The 16,600-nt window shown below is 42.9% G+C and overlaps 1 protein-coding gene across 5 annotated transcripts in view; it reads left to right on the top strand.

Annotated features, from left to right (window-relative positions):
- The window catches only part of RNF111 (ring finger protein 111), a 52,757-nt gene that overhangs the window by 2,030 nt on the left and 34,127 nt on the right, over positions 1-16,600 (top strand). For 4 of the 5 annotated variants that reach the window (XM_081838824.1, XM_081838823.1, XM_081838822.1 and 1 more), the window contains exon 2: positions 15,445-16,350. In XM_081838824.1, coding sequence (XP_081694950.1) covers positions 15,445-16,350 — 906 coding nt within the window. Of the gene's footprint in view, positions 1-15,444; positions 16,351-16,600 lie in introns of those variants that run through there. The other variant, XM_081838825.1, reaches the window with a different exon arrangement.

Raw genomic sequence — 16,600 nt, 5'->3', positions numbered from 1 at the left:
CGCCCTGCGTGTGGGGCTCCCCTGGGCCGGGGCTGCCCGCCGCCGCCGCCGCCGCCTCCGCTCGCTTCCTCCCGCTTCACGGCGGAAGGGAAGGTGGGAGACCGCCGAGGAATAGGCGGCGGTGGGCTGAGGGCCCCGACTGGTGCAGCGCCGTCCGCCTTCCCGGCAGATCTCTGTCCCGAGAGGCGTACAGTTCGGGTTGGTTGGGTGGGGGGAGACGGAAGGGTGGCAGCTCCACGCAGCGTGAGAGCTTGTGGGGTGGGAGGGAAGGCAAAATATGGGCAGTTCGGGCTTGGCCGGCCTCTTGCGCCTCGCTTTCCTCCTCCCCCCCGCGCTGGGCCTGGGCGATCTTGGATAAAGAAATGGAATTATTGGTAGTCACTATGCCCTGGTCCAGCACCCTCGAGGGTCTGGTGAACGTCGGCGATGTGAGTAAAAAAACTGCAAGTGCCTGCATTGAGAAGTTAATAATCTAAATTTAGACTCTCTTACTGCATGTGTTGGAGGGGCGTGGAGAGAGGGGGAGTTGTAAGGGCCACAGCAGCCCCTCCCCTTCCAGCACCTTAAGGGGGTGGAAGCTTGAAGTGGAGGGTGAAGAAACGAAATGCAGCTTTAGAAATGGGTCCTGGATTGTTGCCTTTTATGTCATTTCCATATTGACGTGTGATGATTGATTGATTAATTAATTAATAATACAGCACCATCGGTGCACATGGCTCTTTATATGGGAACCCAAACAAAAGGCAGTCCTCTGCCTTTAGAAACTTACAGCTAGAATGCGGTTGGAATGGGGAGATGAGTTGCAAAGGTAGCAGAATATGATGGCATAAAAAGGTGGCAAGAGGGAATCTGCTTGAAAGTGGCTGAAGCAAACAAAACATGCATGCAGCTCAATTCTGTGCAGGTTTACTTGTGAAAATACCTGTTGGAAATCACTAGTGCTTGTTTCTGAGTGTGTATGGGATCACTACATAAGGCTGTTAGTCTTTCATTCATTCAAACGAATGAGTGTGTTTAGCAGGATAAATGCCTCTCTTCATTTGACATTTCTGCTTGATCAGAAGCATTTATTTTTTATTTAATAAAAAAGCATTTATTTAAAAGTTTCAATAGAGCATTTTCATTAGATATATCCCCTCCATGTATTTTGTTGTAATGTTCATGAAATGAAGCACTCAGAAGAATTCTTTTAAAGTGTTAATTCTATCATGCAACAACAAGCTATCACTTCGCTTTGGAACACATTTTTAAAAGAAAACTTGATTAGTTTTCAGATACCTTTTAACTGTATAACTTTCTAAAGAAAGTAGCTGAAGTAGCTGATATTATAGTTTGAAATCTTGTTTATTCCGTTATATTTTACTCCAAGAAGACACATTTATCCTAAATAGAACCCCATAAGGCAGACATGTATGTACAAAACATTTTTTTAATGTGATCCCATTTAGATACCAATATGAAATTTTGCAGGTAGCTCTTAGAAATATTAAATACAATTTTGGGAAATTTTTAATCATATGGATTTTTAATCACCTTTTAAAATTTACAATTTTGTAACTTAACTTTAAAATTTAAAGTAAGCCTATCATGCGAAATATCACATTAAAGCCCATGAGGTTTTGAAGAAATTTTAAAGGTTTTTGTGTAGTCCCGCAAGGCCAAAATTGCCGTTTTTTGAAATTTCAAACCCTCATAACTCAAAAACAGGATGAGATTAAAAAAAAGATTTAAACTTAGTTTTGATCATTCAACAAGTGTACAAAATATGACAAAAATTGGATGACATGAGAAAAAAAATGCATCACTTGATATGAACTGACCCAAGGGCAAGACTTTGGGTGATCACTTGCTGTATGCTATCGCTAGAGAAAATATGCCCAAGGTGCCTTAATGTGGATTCATTATCTCTTAACACACTTTCAACACAGCCCCTTTTATTTCTGTCACATATTCAGAGTGGACTCTCTCTCCCTACTTAAGTGTTTGCTTGTGAATGGAGTATGGATTCTGAAACAGAGTAGGGATGTGACATTGGACTTCAGATGAATGGACAGTAAAAGCTTAAGTATATGGCCCTGATGTGAAGAGAGCCTGAAGAAAAGGAGAACAGGATTTGTGACTTGGGGAGGTTGTATGGGGTTCTAGTAGGACTAAGATGGAAGATCATATTTGCAGTGGTTGAAGATTGCTCTGCAATTTGTTTTAAGTTTTTTGTGTGCCATGGTTGGCATACTAAATTAACAAACCAAATGTTGTTCACAATTTGTCTGCAGGTTGGAGAGGAGTGAAGTACTCTTGTGACTTGGAGTCCTTATTTTATCAATGTGTAGCCCTTTTATTAATGCTTGAAATTTGATTTGAACAAATGGCAATGGACCTACCCTGCTGAATCTGAGCTGGTCTGGGGTGGGTCAGTGCCTGGACTACATGGAAAGCCTCGACTTCAGCATGGGAACGGGGCGGGAATCAGAAATCTAAATGTAGTAGGACAGGGAGAGGATGAGAGCATTTCAATCTTAACTCCTCCCCTCTCAAAATAAAATATCTGGTGGTATCTTTGTACATTGTCAAAGGCCATGTAGCAAGTTGGATTATGTGGCAACTCTGAACCTTGGCAAGCTTTGTTGTCCTCCCAGGGTATATATTTTGTGGAATCACTTGTTAACTGTACTGTGAAATCTGTTTACCAGGCAGGTTGTAGGTAAATTTAATGTAAATCGAGGTTCAACTTTCACATGTGATTGGGGGAGTGAAGGTGGTGAGAAGATTATGAAGGGCAAACGTACAATAGCTAGCATTGTGTTTATATACACAACATATACTGTACATGCATAGAGTGGGATGAGAGAACTACAGTGTTTGGTTGTGGATCTGCTGTTAGTTAAACACACTTTGGCTATGTGCCAACTGGTCTGTCCTGAAATGGTGGGTCACAGTGGTGAGGAAATCATGTTAACAAGGACTTAATGTATTGTGTCTCTCTCTACAGAGTTGAGTGGAGTGGGGTGTCATTCATGTGAATGAATCTCCCAAGTGGTAAGCTCCCCGGGTTACATGATAGTAAGAGATCCCCTGATGCTAACTGGAATAGCTGGTGGCGATCTTCTCTCTCTCCCCCCCCCCCCGCCCCCACTACCACCCCAGGATCCTAAGGGGTCCATAGCAGGAGATATAGGACTATAGACCAGCCTTCCACTATCCAGATGCTTTGGCTTATCTGGATTTTGTTGGGGCTGAGTGAAGTTGTTGTTATATATATTTTTTATATCCCACCTTTTCCCCTGTAGCCCAGAACATTTGGGGAAGGCTGGTATAGTTTGTATAGGAGTGTTCAAACTTTGCCAGGTGCCAGGTATGTTTTGCGACTGGCACAGGTCCAATTGCGACCAGGTGGAAATCTCTGGATGGCGGCTGGGGAAAGCAAAAAGTCACTTAGAGAAGAATCTGAAATATGTCATTGAAGCTTGACTTTGTTTTTTTCTGGATTGTTTTGATGTGTTGTAAATGGCTTTGAGATTTGGTCTTTAAAATATAAAGAGGTATAGAAATGAAAGGAATGATTATGATGATAATGAAGTCCACTGCAAAACAAAAACAAATGAACAAAAACGGCACCTAGCCATTCCATTGTGGCAACCATAACCCAGGTTTAAGGTGCCATTTGGTGGTATTTATCTATCTCATAATTTCTAACACTGTTGCAGTGCTACTAACTACTGTAATCCTGGTGATATATGAGCAGCTCTCTCCAATGTGAACTGATGAGGATTGCTGTGGTGCTTGGTCTTCAGTACATTAATGAAAATACTTGTTAATATACCACTCCGAATACTGCTATTATTAGAATGGCAGCAGGGGAGAAACAACTAGGGTAGCAGTGAGACCAGAAAATTGGGCTGTCCTTAATATATATATATATAATTTCAAAATTGTGCATGCCACATTTCTACCAGAGTTGACATGGCAAGTCTTCTAAAACAGCAGTATAATAAAACATAACACAGCAAAGCAAAACAGATTATCCATGAATACTAATAAAAGCATCAGTTGGATAGCAGCCAACACACCAACCTGAAACAGAAAGAAAGGCAATAGGAAGGGTAGGGGGATGGCAAACCATTAAAACGGTTTTTATGTCTGAATGAGCAGCCAAGATGGCTAACATGGAGCCTCTGATATTGCTGTGATCTGCATTCAATATCCTGAACTTAGCCAGCCATGCAGTCATAGGAATGCTGCCAGAAGTCCCAAGCACAGGGATTGTGACTTGCCCACTACAGAGTTTGCAGCAATTGTGCAACTCCACCACCCTGATCATAATGTCTCTTACCCAGCAACAAGCTACTGTACAGCACAATAGAAGCACCAATTACTGTGGTGCTAGTCAGTAACAATTAGCCCACTTCCCTTCCTCTTCAATATGCCCACTGAGGGTGTAGAAAGCTGGAGCATCAACCTCATCTGTGACTTAGCACCAGTAATGTGAGCAACCTGTGCCAATCCACATGCTTGACTCCAAACTCCCATCAGTCCCAACCAGTATGTGACCATTGGTCAGGGATAATGTGAGTTATAATCCAGCACCATATGGAGGACCACGTATTCCCCATTCCTGCACTAGTCCAATACTCTGAATTGCTGCAATACAAACTATAAAAGTCTGGGTTCAAATGGAAACCCTGGTAGATGCTGCCACTTCTTCCTTATCTTTAACTCTTGTTGTATCCTGATTTCTTCCATACCAGTAGAAAGCTATGTTCCCCGGAGGCTCCTGAAGGACAGCCCTTCCATCTGGGATGGCTGTTCCCCCTCACTGGCCTAACCATTGAGAGAAGAGTTATCCCAGATGGAAGGAGTGTCCTTCAGGTGCCTCTGGGAATAGAAATTCACGGTAAGATTTTCCTTTCATTTCTGGTTATTGGTGCTCTTTAAAATAAGCTTTTTTAAAAATGAAAAATCCGTGTCCAGAATCAATTTTCAGAGGTAGTCCCGTCACACAGTGACATGAATATGCGGTGCCTTCCTAACGTATTTTACACTGCTGTAGAAACTGCTTTTCTGTGGGTTCATTCCACAGCACAGCTGTAATACTTGAAGGCTTGGAATTGCATGGCCATTGGCCAGGGCTGATTGCAGGAGTCTTTCCCACACATGTCCTTGCAGCTTTATAGATCAGTGGTTTGGGGGCCACCACCCCCTTGGTTCTATAAACTTGGTGTTCCCGACTTCCGCCTCTGGCAATGGCGGAATTCCTCTCATCGGGAGGAATTTACTCCGTGGAAACAGGGTCTGGCCGCCACGGCGAAGACAGAGACCCACTAAAAATCACAGGTGGGAGAAGCCTGTGAACCTGGGATTCGGCTGGCACCTTTTGCGCCTCCCCTATTCGCGGGGAGACCCGGTTTCGGGGATCCGGAGCAACGTGGGGTGAGCGGCGTGGTGCTTCGAATTGATTGCTTCTTTCACGAAGTGAAGCCGCATTGCTGTTGCCGGAGAGCGCTGACTTTTTCCTGTGGACAATTCGATTTTAAACAACTACCCGTGAGTAGAACGGAAAATTGGATCTATAAATGTATTAATTTGGCACCGAAACGGGAAGGTTACAAACAGGAAGTCCGCCTTCCCCTTTTGTAAATAGATTGAAGCAAAGACGCTGCAAGCTAAGGTCTTAGAAAGTCTTCCGCAAAGGATTAAACTTCCATCGCTTAAAACTATTAAACCCCCCTTGGAAGCAGGAGAAGAGGGGGGAAATTTTGGATCGCACAAGCCTTCAGGAGAGAGTAATGAAAATTAAATCACCACCGCTTTGAACCTGGAAAGGGGCTGCCAGTAAGATTGACGTTTTGAAGTTCATTGGCTGTGAATAGAACATATCTTGACAGTTAGCTAAATAAGAGTAATATATTGTTTCCATTGTCCTCTTCTGCGTTTAAAAAGGAGGAAAAGTAACTGAAAATTGGAACTATATTTACTGTTTGAACTGTGCTTAAAAGGATTGACACAAATAGAAACTGTTTCCCTCTAGAGGGAGCCTTTGAAACTGTTATAAGAGCTGAGCTGGGGGAACCAGCTGCAAGATAAGAGACTGTGAGAATCAGGGATTGACCTTGGACTATTTGAGAATGTCGACAGAAGAAGCTTTAGTGATTGCATTATGTAAGATAAGTCACTCGTTGGAACAACTCCACAAGAAGACAGATGTTATGACTACTAAAATTGATAACTTGGGACAAAAAGTGACTAACTTGGGACAAAAAGTGACTAATTTGGGACAAAAAGTGAACATCAATACAGCAATTATTCAGGATCTGATACAGGAATCTACTTTGACAGGGCAAATTGTCGAGAAGGCGAAGGAGAAAGTTGCTGTTGTTGAACCTAAAGTAATACAAGTGGGAGCCCCAGCCTTACAGAGGCAAATTGAGGACTATAAGTTGAGGCCTTTTATGATTGAATTTAGAAAAAGTCAGATTTTGAGGATCGGAGCCCTGCCTGGACTGGAGAAGGAAAGTTGGATAGATCCCTTCATGCAGGGATTTACTGACTTTTGGGATTTGGACTTGGGTCGTGAGGAGATTGGAGCTGTGGGGGCCTTTGGATTTGGAGGAATTTTGAAACATGTCTTGAAATACCTTATGGATTTTAGATTTAACCATGGAGATTTGGTTGACCTGTTGAGAAGGAATAAAAGCATTGCTGGGGTGGAGCTTCCCCGAGATCTGCTCTTCAGTATCAAAGGAAGGAAAATAAGAACAAGATCAGTAGAAGACAAAGTAAAGTGCATGTATAAATATGAAGAAGACCTGCAGAAGGGACTTGGAAAAGAGTTAAGAGCCTCGGACAGAAGATCACCAGGTTGATGGACTATATGGAATTGACAAATGACTGGCAGTATCCGAGACCAGGGAGAAGAGATGGTGGAAGAAGATTGGAAAAAGTTTAAAGTTTATTTTCAGAAATAGAAATACTGTAAAATTAGAGTGTTAGAAAAATGTTGGAATGAAATCTTATGGCTTTAGTAGAAATGTTATAAGGAGTTAAGCATAAATAAGCATCATAGTATTAATGGAAAATAAGGGTAAAAATAAGTTAAGATATTTATATGACAGAAAATAGAGAAAGATGGAAAGGAATTGCTGAAACAATTAATAGAAGTGGAATACAAAAAGGGAGGTGAGAGGAGGTCGATGAAACAAGGGTATGAAAGATAGAGTACTGAAATGGTATGATGTATGTTTTTAAATTGTTTTTGTTTTGTTTTGTTTAGGTCAATGTGTCAATGTTGTGTTTTGTATTGTTTATATATTGTATTGTATTGTTTTTTCCCTTTCCTGTTTTTTTTCTTTTTTTCTTTTTTCTTTTCTATCTTTTTTGTAAGTTTTAAAAGTAATAAATATTATTTTAAAAAAATAAAATAAATTCGGTGTTCCCTACCATATAAACAGCATTATTCAGAATAGCAGTGTGCATGACCCACTAAGGAAGATGAAAACACAATAAAATTCAATGCAGTAACAATTAATTGCACATTTATTCAAAATCCAGTTAGAACTAGTTTAATTAATTCAACAAAATTGATTATCTTGATCCAGTGCTACCAGCTTTTCAAAGTCTGAGAGTCATTTCTTAGATATCACATTTAGTAACTCCTTCACTGTTCCATAAATTCTGAATGCAGTGGATGGGCTTGATGAAGTTATACCAGTTTGCCACTCTCTGGTCTAAAGTCACATAGCAGGAGTCTTCTTAAATCACTACATTTAGTAATCTGGAAGTCCATTTCTTTGCTTGGGGAGAAGGTGGACAACAGCACTAAACTGTGTTCCATCAAGGTTCATGTTGGAAATGCAGCAAGGAGTTTAACCTCTGTCTATAGCACAGAGAGCAATCAGAAATTTCCTTTTGTAACCAAAACTTGTATGATTTCTTAAACTTTGGCTTCAGCTCAGTCATTTTGTAGCTCAGGTAGTTCTTTCTTCACTACCGCAACTTCCTCAATATATCTGAAAATGGATTTCTAATATGGAATTTCTATCAAAAGAAGATCCCCCAAATCACTTAGACATATCTTAAACAGCATATCCAAATGGTGACAAAAAGCTTGTAAACATATTGCTCTGCTTTCCTTTGAACCGCATCAGTGAGGCCAAGAGGGGGGTCTTGTCGTTTGGGCAGCCCAGGACCTGCATACATACTGCCCAGGCTTGCATCCCAGAGAGGTCACTTCAGTGCTTACAGCGGTTTGACTTCACCCCCAGAGGCGCACTCCATTGTCTGTCAACAACATCCCACTTTTCTCTTCTAGCTCAGACAGGTTGGTACAGTGTGCAACACCTTACATTGCACTTGAATAGAGTTAACTCTGAAGTAAATAAAGAGATGATAGATTTGGCCTCAGTTACCTCCAGCACCCCCTGACACCCCCTTGCCTCTTACTGCCCCCCAGGTAATCCCATGTCCTACTAGGGGATGGTACTGTTCTAGAGGTTGCAGCTGTTCTGTGGAATAAATCTCTACGAAGGCATTGCCCATGGAAAGGCCTATAAAGAACTCTTGCTAACAACTGGCTTACAAGTATGGCTTATGCAATACCTCTTGTAGTCTCCAGTGTTAGTTATTTAACTTCGCAGTGTTTTTACTCTCTGCTTTGGCATCCAAAGCATTTTACTCAAAGTAGACCTGAAATTAATGGCACTGACTTCATGTTCATTAATTTCATTGGGTCTATTCTGAGTAAAGCTCAGATACCACCCAGTATCACTGCCAATGTGCATGACTTTCCTGGGCCTCTGCCACCTCACATCATTGAATGAGTCTCCGGACCTCTGCTGCCCAGTTTGGGAAGGAGTGGGTCATACATTGTTGAACAGAAAGGTCTTTGCAATAAGTGGGCAAGAAAGGGGTTTGACAGATATCACTAGGGAGGGAGTTATGCATCTGTACTGCCCCCAGTAAAGGCCCTTTCCTTATTATCTGCCAGTCACATCTTAAACTCCAAAGCTGATATTGGGGCTCAGGTAGGTTTCCTCATACAATTTGGTCCTCTAAAATTTTCATACCAGCACTTTAAATTGAGTGGCCTACCCAGACCATACCTCTCACCGGCCCTGCTCTGTGTCCTCTTTGAGTGCCTTTGCCTGGCTGAAATGTGTCTTTGAACTGTAATGACGCCTCTTGCTTATCTGGATGGAGAAATGAGGGTAGGTGTAGAAACCTCTGACTTTTGCTTGCCTGGAATATAGCATAATGAATAAAGTAGGGAAGATTGGGAGCCATATTTGGTTGGACTCCCAACTCCCATCAGCCCAGCCAGGGATAATGGGAGTTGTAGGTCAGCAAGCATCAGCTGCCCATCCCTGGTATAAAGGGAAGAGCCATGTCCATTGTTCTGCCCACACCCGCTTTTGTGCCCTGCCCACCATTCATATGCAGCAGCAGCCTTCCAGAAGGTTACGCATGAGAGAATGTGGCCTTGGGGCTGAAATAGGTCTCCCACCCCTGCTGATAGGAGGGGGCATGATAGAGAGAAGAGAATCTGAGCCTTGGCTGCAGAGTGGAGTATGTTTCTATATATGCTTAGGAGAGTTGTCATACATCATGTAGGATGTTCTCTGGAGTGTCAAGCTCAGTCAGCTCCTGATGTTTAGAAGATTGGGGTGGAGGTATTGGAAAAGGTTCACTGGCTCCTTCAATGGTTTTGGGCTCAAGTCAAGACTGTTGGCATTAGCTTACAAAAGCCCCACAGCTCAGGACCAGAATGTCTTGAGGGCCACCTAGTCCTGCATGAACCTTCCACCCTTTGGTCAGGGGTGACCCTTTGGAAATCCCTACCTACTGTGGTCAAGGGTGTGGTGACTCTGTTTTTCAGTGCTTCTGAGGTTTAGGTCCTCAGAATTCGCTAGGGCCAGGTCATAATAGTGCTACTTGCACATCTGCCCATGATTGTGGTGTTCTTAGTTCTGCCTACTCGTTGTGTTGCTTTGATGTCTAGTACAGTGGTCTCCTGCAAACCTAGCAGTTCAAAAGCACGTCAAAGTGCAAGTAGATAGATAGGTACCGCTCCAGCAGGAAGGTAAATGGGGCTGCTCTGCCTCGCCAGAAGCAGCTTAGTCATGCTGGCCACATGACCCGGAAGCTGTACACCGGCTCCCTCGGCCAATAAAGCGAGATGAGCGTTGCAACCCCAGAGTCATCCGCGACTGGACCTAATGGTCAGGAGTCCCTTTACCTTTTTACAGTGGTAAGGGTGGTAGACTAGGACTTGAAATATCAGTGTTTGAATCCCCATTCAGTCATGATGCTTACTGGGTGATTTTGACCTGGCCAATCACCGTCTTTCATCTCAAGGCTACCTCACAGGGTTGTTGTGAGGGCAAAATGTGGAGTGGGAGAGCCATATACAATGATGCCTTTACCTCCTTTGTGGAAAGATGGATAATAAATTATAAATGATGCAATAATAAGTAATTTTTACATCCCTGCTGCTTAAACATTTATGGTGATGATGTATTTAATATTTGTATTTTTTTAAGTATTGCAATTTTGTGAGCCACCTTAGAAATAATCTGTTGACAAGGTAGAAATGTACAAAATAAAACATAGCAACACCAAGGTTGATTGTGATTCTCCCACTGTTTGTTGACAAAGAAAGTAAGAAGTCACCCTATGTAGGAGTTTGTCCCTCAGCACAGCGGTGCCGCATGCAGAGCCTACAGGCGCCCAAGCCACCATGTCACTCCCAGGAGAGACTCGTGGCTCGGGTGTGGTAAGTGCCGCCCGGTGCCCCCCACTGACCCCCCAGCTATGCCTCTGCCTAAGCCTTTCCGTAGTTCCTTTAGTGCTGCTCTTTCTCAAAATGCTTCTCCTTCCTTGCTTGTCTGTAAACAGCCAGGATCATACAGTTTTCCTGGTTGTGTCAAGCAGTGCAATAACCACAGCCATCCCTGCCAGTTTTCTGCATGTTAGGGGAACGTGGAGCATTGTCTTGTTGATAAGCATGCTTCTAAACACGGGCCTCCTAGAACTGTGTTTGCTTGGAGGCCAGTTTCAATTGTGTTGTTAGTTAATACACAGTTTTCTGTACTCCCTCTTTAGTTTTCGAATGTGAAAATGCTTGGCCATAAAGAAGCTGTTCACATAGCTTTATTGAGCCATTTATGTGAAAGGAAATGTACATGGAGCTACATATGTACTTTCACCCCCTCTTTTTTTTTTTACAGCCAAGACAAATACACCAGATCCCTCATGACAGCCTTCTGCAACCTGGTGCCCATCTGATATTTGAACTGCAACTCCTTATCAGGCAGGGTCCGAAATTAGTCAGGCGCCAGGCACATTTTGCGACTGGCAATCAGCCTTTTCAACTGGATGGAGATGTCCAGGAGATACCCTTGGTGCATAGCATCTCCACCTGCTTGGCTGCGTCTTTTACTACCCTGTCCAGCACTTGATTTGCCCAGCAGCAAAAGATGTGTCCTTTTTTTTGCTGCTGCTGCTGCGCTGCCGGGTGAATCAGGTGTTTGGTGGGGTAGAGCGGCAGCAAAAGGCTTCCTTGTCCTATAGCTGCAAGAAGAGAATATGTATCACAGGAGTGGGGTGTTTTTGGTTGCAGGGAAACTTTTGTTCAAGCTGACAAAATCCCAACAAGGGCATAAGAAATGAAGGTAACTTGTTAACATATTCAGAACCTAATTGCTTAGTGAATTAGAGTTTGCTAGCCCTCCCAGTTTTCACAGCAGTTGCAACGTGCAAATTTGCTACTTCTTGCTCTCCAGTTCTCTCTGCTGTTGCCCAGGTTCTGAGAGGCTATTAAACTATCAGCTACTAACTGGAAAAGTGATGAGCAACAGCAGAAGCATTCGTTATCTTGAGAGCAAGGGTGTTTAAAGCACAGCATCCTAGACAGACCCTGCATAGCTTCTTGACCTCAGCTGGTTCCCCTCTTGATGACAGTACAGAATGGTTAAGTCAGAATTCTCAGATTCTGAGCATTCAAAATAGATAAAAATAAATAGCAAGCTTCCAGGCCACATGATTATTGCTAAAACTTGCAAATGTGTGTACAAATACTATTAAATGGCAAAGCAGTGAAGTGTGCACCTGTGTTTTTCATAACTGAGGGTGAGAGGGAGGTGAGCACTTGATAGCAAACCGCAGCTCTCTTAAATCTTCATCCCTCTCCCTACATATATTTTGTTTTCAAACAAGCAAGTCCAAATTCTCTCCAAAAAATTGCACAACTTAGTTGTGCTCTGTGGGTCATTGTTTCCTGTGATTGCAGGAAGTTCCACAGATTATCTGCACTCGGTTGTGAAAGTACAGTGGTGCCCCGCAAGACGAATGCCTCGCAGGACGAAAAACCCGCTAGACGAAAGAGTTTTCCGTTTTGGAGGTGCTTCGCAAAACAAATTTCCTATGGGCTTGCTTCGCAAGACGAAAATGTCTTGTGAGTTTTTCCGACTTTTTTTCCCTTTCCCCCCTTTTTCTAAGCCGCTAAGCCGCTTATCTGTTTATCCGCTAAGCCGCTAAAAGCCGCTAATAGCACTAATCCGCTAAGCCGTCAATGGGCTTGCTTCGCAAGACGAAAAAAACGCTAGACGAAGAGAATCGCGGAATGGATTCTTTTCGTCTTGCGAGGCACCACTGTAGTCCTGGTATCCTTTAAAGCTCATCAGACGCTAGTCCTTGTCTGCAAGAGTTTAGAACTATGTGAAAGGGAATACTGCTGCTTTCCTAACAAATAACATTTTAATATAGCTTGGATTTTATTTTGCCTTTCTAATCATTAATATCTTCCAACTTGAATTAACTTAAATTCTTGTTAAACTTTTTCTGGTCCAGTCATCTCCCTGGGTATGTCTTCTACTTCTGCTTCATTTTATTTGAGACACGGCAATTTGTGGGTTGTTGCAAGCAGTATTAGAAACTGGGTTAGAAAAGCTATTCGCCACATGGCTCCTGGAACCTAGGTTGCAGGCACAAAAACACAATGGCTAGTTGCCATTTTTTGTTCAGTTTGATTTTTGTACTGCTTTCTGAACACACTCAAAGGCTGTTAAGTTACACCCACACCTCTTGCTTCAACCACTGGAGCTACACTACTGGGTTAAAGAAATAACCCCCACCACATTGTAGTTCTTCATAAATTGCAGTCATTCAGTTGTACCAGCTTCACACACACACACACACACACACACACACACGTCTGACATTGCAAGGGATTTGGACTACATGACCTTTTGTGTCCCTTCCAACTATGATTCTATCACTAGCTAGATTTCTTCAAACTGCAATGAAAGCTAGGATTAGAGAAGTCCAGTTTTATACTTGAGATTTTATAAAATAAATATGAAAACTGGTATTATATCGAATACATGAAAGCCTTTCCTGCAACCCACATTCATATGTTTATTTTGTTATTTTTACACTGGGAAGGCAAACAGGTAGGAAGATGATAAGTATCGTCTAAGGCAATCCCAGTATAAACAATGCATCTTAAAATTAGAACTATTTATTACTAAAGAGCTTCACACTACATCTTAGGGTGCTCAGGATCAGCTGTCGTCATTTCATATTCTGTGAGAAATTTCACAATGAAATAGTGATTTCCAGTGCTTCATTCAGAAGCTCCTTGTTTGGAAAATGACATGGGATTTTAAAAAAGCCACCACACCCAATTGTCCTCTTATAATTATTACATCTTGGAGCCTTCAGGAAATGTCACAAAATGAAACTGTGTAGGTAAACCAATGATATATCTATTGAGACGCATTGTGTAGAATGTTGGTATATTTTTTTTTTACAGATAATTCTTTTTATGTACTTTAAAAAAATTATTTTAAAATAAAGAGAAATGCAAGCATCTTTTTTGGGCTTCGTTCATGCCCAGAATTATGCATCGAGAAACCAAAGATTACAATGGCATAGAAAATTACGGACCTGGAAATTAATTACAGTATTTAAAAACCAAAACTACGTCTTCCACACCATTTTCTTGAGAAAGAAAACAACTAGCTGCAAGATATTTCAGTTTTTCCAACAGAACAGGTGTACTAACGCTCATTCTCACAGAATGTGGTGATCTCATTTACAATAACACAGCAATTACCGATAAATGCTAAATGAACTATGATACTATATAGGATAAGAGAACATTCTAGTTCCTGGGCACCATCCAGCTAAAGTAAAGTACTTTTTGGTTGTGCTGTTTTCAGTGGGCAAGAGTCAAGGACATGCTTAGGGCTTTAATCCTTATCACAGGATTTCTTGAGAGTAAATTCTATTTAATAAACTGGAAATTACTTCAGAGAAAATATGTACTGAAAACATGTACTGAATCAGGCTGAAATGCTCCCATTGAAATCAATGAGATTTACGTATCTATTCCCCACCATAAAGCCCCCTTTGCCAAGCCACTAACAAACTGAATAATTATATCAAAATTCTTGAAAGAGAGACACAATCCTAACCATTTCTACACATAAATAGTTCCTACTGAATTCAAAAGGGCGTAAAGGTAAAGGGACCCCTGACCATTAGGTCCAGTCATGGCCGACTCTGGGGTTGCGGTGCTCATCTCATTTTATTGGCCGAGGGAGCCGGCGTACAGCTTCTGGGTCATGTGGCCAGCATGACTAAGCCGCTTCTGGCAAACCAGAGCAGTGCACAAAAATGCCATTTACCTACCCGCTGGAGTGGTACCTATTTATCTACTTGCACTTTGACATGCTTTCAAACTGCTAGGTTGGCAGGAGCAGGGACTGAGAAATGGGAGCTCACCCCATCGCGGGAATTCGAACCGCCGACCTTCTGATTGGCAAGTTCTAGGCTCTGTGGTTTAACCCACACAGGCAAATGTGATTGCAACCTAATTTGTTACTTTTGAGCAGTATCTCTCCAGTAGTACCAATCCATCCCTCTCCTATTCATCAGAAACCTAAAGCAAAGCTGAAACCTGTATTAAAAACAGGCAAAGGCTTAAAAACAGGCTGCTCTGGAGGGGAGGTGGGGCTGAAAAAGTAGCTGCTACAGCCTTCCAAATGGCATTGTTTCTGGGATGGTGAAAGGGGAGCTTACTTGTTTACTTATGCAAAAGGCCTGCTGAGGAGTAACAAGGGAATGCCAGAAGCTCAATAACTGCTAACAGCTTTTCAGCTTTTTTGAGTGGTGGAGATTTCAAGTTGCATTTCCTGCGACCAGAAATCTCCACTTGGTTGCTAGGGGGCGCTGCTGGCTCCCGGTTAGTTTCAAAAGCTTGTGAAGTATAGAGTTTTAAAACACAGCATGACTTCCTGTGATGGCAGATGCCAAACACTGGATTTCCACAGACTTTCCTGCAACTTACGAAGGGGGAAGAAATGAATTATTTAGTTATTGGGAAGTTCTTCTGACAGCTGGTGTTTGCATTGTTCATTATTCTAATATTTCTGTTTTTATTTCTGTCAGGCCCTCCCTGCCGTTTTCCCATGTCTCAATGGACTCCTAAATGTAATACAGTCTATACCCTCGAAGCGGATATGAAGAGTGACGTTTCTTCTGGTGCACCAAAGAGCCAGGAGAGCCTGAAAGGGATCCTTTTGAACCCTCCTCAGTCCATTGAGGCAGCCAAAAGTTTCCCTGAAGAAGTTGAGATGATTGCCAACAAAGTCGGGGATGAATTCTCTCACCTTTGTGGTGACTCTCAGAAGCAGAAGGACCTCAACGGAAATCGCCCAGAGCAAGAAACCATAGTCATGCGCAAGAAACGTAAAAACCAGCAGGCTGGTCCTTCCTATGCTCAGAACTGTGGCGGAAAAGAGAACCCCCGGATTTTAGGGTTAAGGCAGCGCCTCGATCCGCAAAGCGAAGACAATGACTCATCTTTTAGTGACTGTGTCTCTTCACCTTCATCTAGTTTGCATTTTGGAGACTCTGACACGGTAACGTCTGAGGAGGAGGACAAGGAGGCGGCCCCCGTGAGGCATGCTCGGCCGGTGTTGAATGCTTCAAGCAGAACTCATGGTACTCGGCCCCAAAAGTGGCCCCGGACAGAGACAGAGTCTGTTCCAGGGCTCTTGATGAAAAGGCCCTGTTTCCATAGCAGCAGTACTCTGAGGAGGCTCCCTTATAGGAAGCGGTTTGTGAAAACCAGCTCCTCCCAGCGGACACAAAACCAAAAAGAGCGGATTTTAATGCAGCGGAAGAAAAGGGAGGTATTGGCTCGGCGGAAGTATGCTCTGCTGCCCAGCTCCAGCAGTTCTAGTGAGAATGACATCAGTAGTGATTCCTCTTCCAGCTCATCCACTGAAGGAGAGGAAGACATCTTTGTGTCGACTGGCGATAACCACCCAAACAGTACTGCTGTTCCTTCAGGTAAAACCACCTTGCTGTCAAATAACTGTGTTATACTGCTCCTCTTCATAGAGTTTTTCAAATAGTTTATCTGCAGCTCTGGTTGCTTAGCTGGAGGGCCCATAGCTAAGACATAGTGCACATGCACTTTGTGAGTGGAGGATTCTCAGTTCAGGCTGCAGGGATTTCAGCTAAAGGCTCTCAGGGCTGCGGGGCAAGAGGCTTCGGAGAGCCACTGCTGGTCAGGGAGGCAATGTTGGCCAGATGGACC

The sequence above is a fragment of the Podarcis erhardii genome (assembly GCF_964252035.2).
Source record: "Podarcis erhardii genome assembly, chromosome: 14".
NCBI classification, from domain to species: Eukaryota; Metazoa; Chordata; class Lepidosauria; order Squamata; family Lacertidae; genus Podarcis; species Podarcis erhardii.
The sequence above is the reverse complement of the archived record's forward strand: the minus strand, read 5'-3'. Positions and strand labels throughout refer to the sequence as shown.